Below are 5,000 nucleotides of genomic sequence, written 5' to 3'. Positions count from 1 at the left end.
TCTACCATCTCTGTACCTTAATCATTATTGACTGAAAGTGGTATTCCTCTGTATATGGTTTTAATGATGATTCTCTACATCCAACATGACTATAAAGTTATATTTATATCATTATCTATATTTTTATCTGAATCTATATATCAATCTATCTACTTTTTTCACATTTTGCCATTTATGTAGTGCAAGCTCACAACTCAAGACATCTATTCTGCCCATTTAGACCATCAAATTTCCACCATACTGTATTCAACATATCTCCATCATCATGTACTTAATGTGTTTTCATTAAGACATAGTAAACATATTCAGCAAATCTGCATGAGGTCTTGCTTATTTCTATTGTAAATCATGATAAATTTAATAAATTTCCATGACAAAGGATTCACTGCACACCCATTATGACTTATTCAATGCATCTTCAACATAGTATATATGCGTTCTGATATCTGAGCCAATATGCTACCAAAAATCATTTTAATTTTTTTTACAGTTTCTCTTGAACACTTTTTACAAATCTAGCAATAACACATTCAACAAGAACAATAATACAGTATCCATGTACTGCACATATATTCATGTAACAGAATCAAAATGTTCACATACATTTTAGACACGCACCAGTCTTTTACCCATGAACTGAAAAGCTTTTAGTTGGTTCAAAAATTAGTTCTCAAAGAGATATTTTATTTTGATGTTATTTGTGTGACTTATGGGAGTATATGCAAGGGAATAGAGAGCTCTCGTGTGTGAGAGACACAAAGTTTTGGAACTGCACATTCAGTTAGCTGTGTGATTGCACTGTGTATGTTGGTCCTGTATGGGGATATTTTGACCTTTAATCTATTATTTTATTGTATGTGTTGCAGACCTCCACTGCAGTTTAAGTCATGTATTTCCTGACCATGAATAAGATTTTGTTCTGAGTCAAGCAATAGTGCGAGGAACAATAAGAAACAAGGGTAAAAAACAAGAACTTAAAGCAAGCCTGGTAAAACTATATGGTCACAAAAAGATAATTCTTCCTAAATCAACCAAGAAGGGAGACAGGTATTTTGATGCTTTAATTTCTTAGGCCCCTAAATATCACCTAAGAGTTCAGCTGTCAGAATACTAGCTTAAACATCTGTGATGAATTAAAATATATACATTTTTCCTGTTGACTTTCCGCAAAAAATATTTTTTCCTTCCTGTTGACTTTCTCTTTCTCTTTTTATCCATGTACTTCTCTTTTAAATACAAATGATATCAGTGTTTGAAAGCTATTAGCTAATATCATTCATTCAAAAAATCAGTGATGGAACTCGATTTCCAGCAATACAGAAAATAACAAAACCAGAGAATGCAAACATAAGCAAAAGCAGCAGATGAGAAGAGCGACAGAAAAAAATACCACCATATACCTTCTCTCTGTCACTTAATTTGAGAAACCTTTTTTTCTCTTCTCTTTCTCTCCTGGCTTCTTCTTCCTTTCGCTTCCTCTCCTTCTCCTTCTGCTCTCTGGCTTGTTCCTGTGCCTTCTTCTTCTCCATCTCCTTTGCCTGTTCCTTTGCTTCCTGCTCTGCTGTCAGTGGGCTCGGGATGCGTGCCTGTGCAATGTAAGATGTGTTATAAAGAAATGGACTGTAATAAGATAAATGACAGTCAGGGGCTCCATGCCTGAGCAATCCAAGAAATGGGCTACATTATGAGGAATGGAAATGGGAAATGGGTTATGGTATAATCAAAATACTTGAAATGGGAACTTGCAATGTCTGCCTATTATAAGAATTGGTCTGTAATACAAGAAATGGATTGAAAAGTGAGGAATGGATCACAATATATTAAATATATTTGTAATGAGGGCCTGTGGAATCTGAGGAATATGCTGAAATATAAGAAATGGATTGCAAAGTGATTGGTATACAAAAATTATGGACAGCAAAATGATAAATCAAATCTTTGTATATGTCAAAGCCATGATGTAGAGTTTAGGCAAGATTCCACCTCAAGTTAAGTAATGACACCCACGCAGTGATTTCATTATTACAATCACAATTTCTTTCTCCAGATGGAAAAGATTTAAACATTTTAGATTTGTGTGAGCAAAGTTAGGTATGGTTCTGTTAGCTTAATTTTGGTTAGGAGAGAATAATTCAGATTAGTTTAAATTAGGCTTTGCTAAGTCAGATTATATCATCATCATTCATCATTTTGGGGCTAACACCGGCAGGGGCGCATAGCCGCATCCATCTTTTGTTTCCACCTGCGAGGGTCCCTCATGGCGAGCCGCCAGGCAGGGGCCCGGCCCATCTCTAGTTCCTCACAACAGGTTTGATCGATCTGCCCAAGCCACGACCTTCTCGGTCGTCCCACAGGCCTCCTCCACCCAGGGTTGTCTCAGACAGAGACAACCTGATAGGCAGGATCATCCTGTGGGAGTCGAGCCAAGTGGCCATATAGCCTGAGTTGGCGATCACGGATTGTGCAAGTAACAGGTCCTGTACCGGTCTCACGGTGCAGCCGTTGATTGGACACATGGTCCCGCCAACTGTACCCCATGATCCGGCGCAAGGATCTGTTACAAAAGGCATCAAGACGAGATTCCAGAGCACAAGATAGTGTCCAAGTTTCACTTCCATAGAGTAAAACTGGCAGTATCAGGGCCTTGAAAACACGTAACTTGGTCCTTCTGCACAGGTACTGACATCTCCAAATACTCTTGTCGAGAGATTTCATGACCCCTGCTGCCAGGCCAATCTGTCTACTGACTTCTTGGTCTGACAGCCCAGAGTCGTGAAATGCACTACCGAGGTATATAAAGCTCTTTGTGACTTCGATGTTTTCACCGCAAGCACGTATCGACTGGACAGGGTCTCCTAGCAGGCCCCCAAAATCCTGGATCTTGGCCTTGGTCCAGGAGACCTCTAGCACCAGGGGCTTCGCTTCATTGCTAAATGCATCAAGACCCGCCACAAGGGTTTCCAGAGATTCAGAGAGTACGGCAACATCATCAGCAAAGTCAAGGTCTGTAACCTTGATATTGCCCAGAGTTGCTCCACAGTGACTTTGGACAGTAGCTCTACCCAGTATCCAATCCATGCAAGTGTTAAAAAGTGTTGGTGCAAGAACACAGCCTTGCCTCACACCTGAACTAACAGGGAAGAAGCTCGACAGGCCCCCACCACACTTTACAGCACTTTCAGTGTCTGTATACAGGTTTGCAATTAGTCCAATAATCCTTATTGGAATTCTTCTTAGTCTCAGGATCTCCCAGAGAGATTCGCAATGCACCGTGTCAAACGCCTTCTTGAGATCGATGTAGGCTGCGAGCAGCCCATGTCCGAACTCACGACGGCGCTCTATAATGATTCGAAGCGCCAGGATGCAGTCTATTGTGGACTTACCAGGAGTGAATCCAGATTGCTCCGGCCTTTGGTGCCTCAACAGGTGGTCCCTGATACGTCTCAGTAAGATGTGCGCGAGTACCTTGCCTGGTACACTGAGTAGTGTAATGCCTCGGTGATTGCTGCAGTCCCACCGATCCCTTTCCCCTTCCAGAGAGGGATGACCACACCCCTCAGCAGGTCAGGGGGAAAGGAACCAGTCTGCCAGATGGCAGACAGTACTGCATGCAAGCCCCTTGCCATAGGTTCTCCACCAGCCTTTAACAATTCGGCTGGGATGCCACAAACACCTGCTGCTTTACCACTCTTCAGCTTGGAGATCGCCCCCCTGATTTCAGTCAGGGAGGGTGGATCCTCGCTGATGGGTGGATCTGGCAGAGGAGTCTCAACATTACCCGCATCCATGTTAACTGTTGGTGGATCAACCTTATACAACTACTCAAAATACTCAGCCCAACGCACACGCACCCCATCAGGATCTGAGATTATCTGGCCACTTGCTGAGCGGACTGCAGTTGTCTGTGAGGGGGGCTTGGAGTTCAGCTTTCTCAGAGCTTGGTAGGCAGGACAAAGGTCATTTACTAGGAAATGGCTTTCGACCTCCTCTGCAAGACTACTGATAAACTGTTCCTTATCCCTTCTCAACAGTGACCTAGTCCTGCGCACCAGAGAGCGGTGCAAGTTGCGATCCCCTGACAGTCGAGCCACACGACAAGCAGCTGTGGCTTCCAGTGTCTCCTGCGAGATGGAATTCAATGGATTCCTGAGCAGCATCAAGCGTTTCACGCTTGAAGGTATCCCACATAAGAACAGGGTCTGTCTGGCCCTTGAGTGCTGTGAGACGACCAGAGAGAGCCTCGGCAAACCCCCGGGTACACTCATCTTCCCTCAATCTGTCCAAATTAAACACCCTAGGGTGTTCATTTGGGTGACGGGGGGTTCTAAAGTGGACCCGGAGAGTAGCCACAACTAATCTATGATCAGTTCCACAGAACTCAGCGCTTCGATAAACCCTGCAGTTCTGGAGGATCCTCCATCAAGTGCTAACGAGGATGTGGTCTATCTCCTTGGCCACTCTACCCGTACCACTGTACCAAGTCCAACGATGTGGGTCAGAACGCTGGTACCAGGAGCCAGAAATCCTCAATTTGTGGACCTAGCAAAGTCACGGAAAAGGAGGCTATTCTCGCTGCCAGCATCAGCTCCTGAGCCATGAGGACCGACAGACATCTCGTAGCCAGCTCGATCACAGCCGAATACCGCATTGAAGTCACCCAGAACAATACGAATATCTCGCCGAGGACATCTGTCTGCCACAGATGCAAGTTTGGCGTAAAACATCTCTTTCACCTCAAGTTTATATACATCCGTAGGAGCATATACAGCAACAAGAGACATGAAGCCAAATGAAAGCTTCAGTCTCAATACCATGATACGCTCATCGACTGGAGTGACCTCAACTACCGAGGGTTGAAGTCTGCTGGAGATGGTGGCCATTGCTGCAGCCCGACCAGTAGTAGGTGTAGCCACCCACACTAATCGTGCCGCTGCCAGGTCTTCTCACCTCCGAGAGAGCAGCCACCTCAACTCTCAGCTGATTCAATTCCCTCGATAGTA

General features: G+C 44.1%; 1 protein-coding gene across 1 annotated transcript in view; it reads right to left on the bottom strand.

Annotated features, from left to right (window-relative positions):
- The window catches only part of LOC125048193 (ankyrin repeat and zinc finger domain-containing protein 1-like), an 18,602-nt gene that overhangs the window by 1,556 nt on the left and 12,046 nt on the right, over nt 1-5,000 (bottom strand). The window contains 1 exon segment of the mRNA XM_047646763.1: nt 1,401-1,586. Coding sequence (XP_047502719.1) covers nt 1,401-1,586 — 186 coding nt within the window.

The sequence above is a fragment of the Penaeus chinensis genome, chromosome 43, assembly GCF_019202785.1.
Source record: "Penaeus chinensis breed Huanghai No. 1 chromosome 43, ASM1920278v2, whole genome shotgun sequence".
Classification (NCBI taxonomy): domain Eukaryota; kingdom Metazoa; phylum Arthropoda; class Malacostraca; order Decapoda; family Penaeidae; genus Penaeus; species Penaeus chinensis.
The sequence above is the reverse complement of the archived record's forward strand: the minus strand, read 5'-3'. Positions and strand labels throughout refer to the sequence as shown.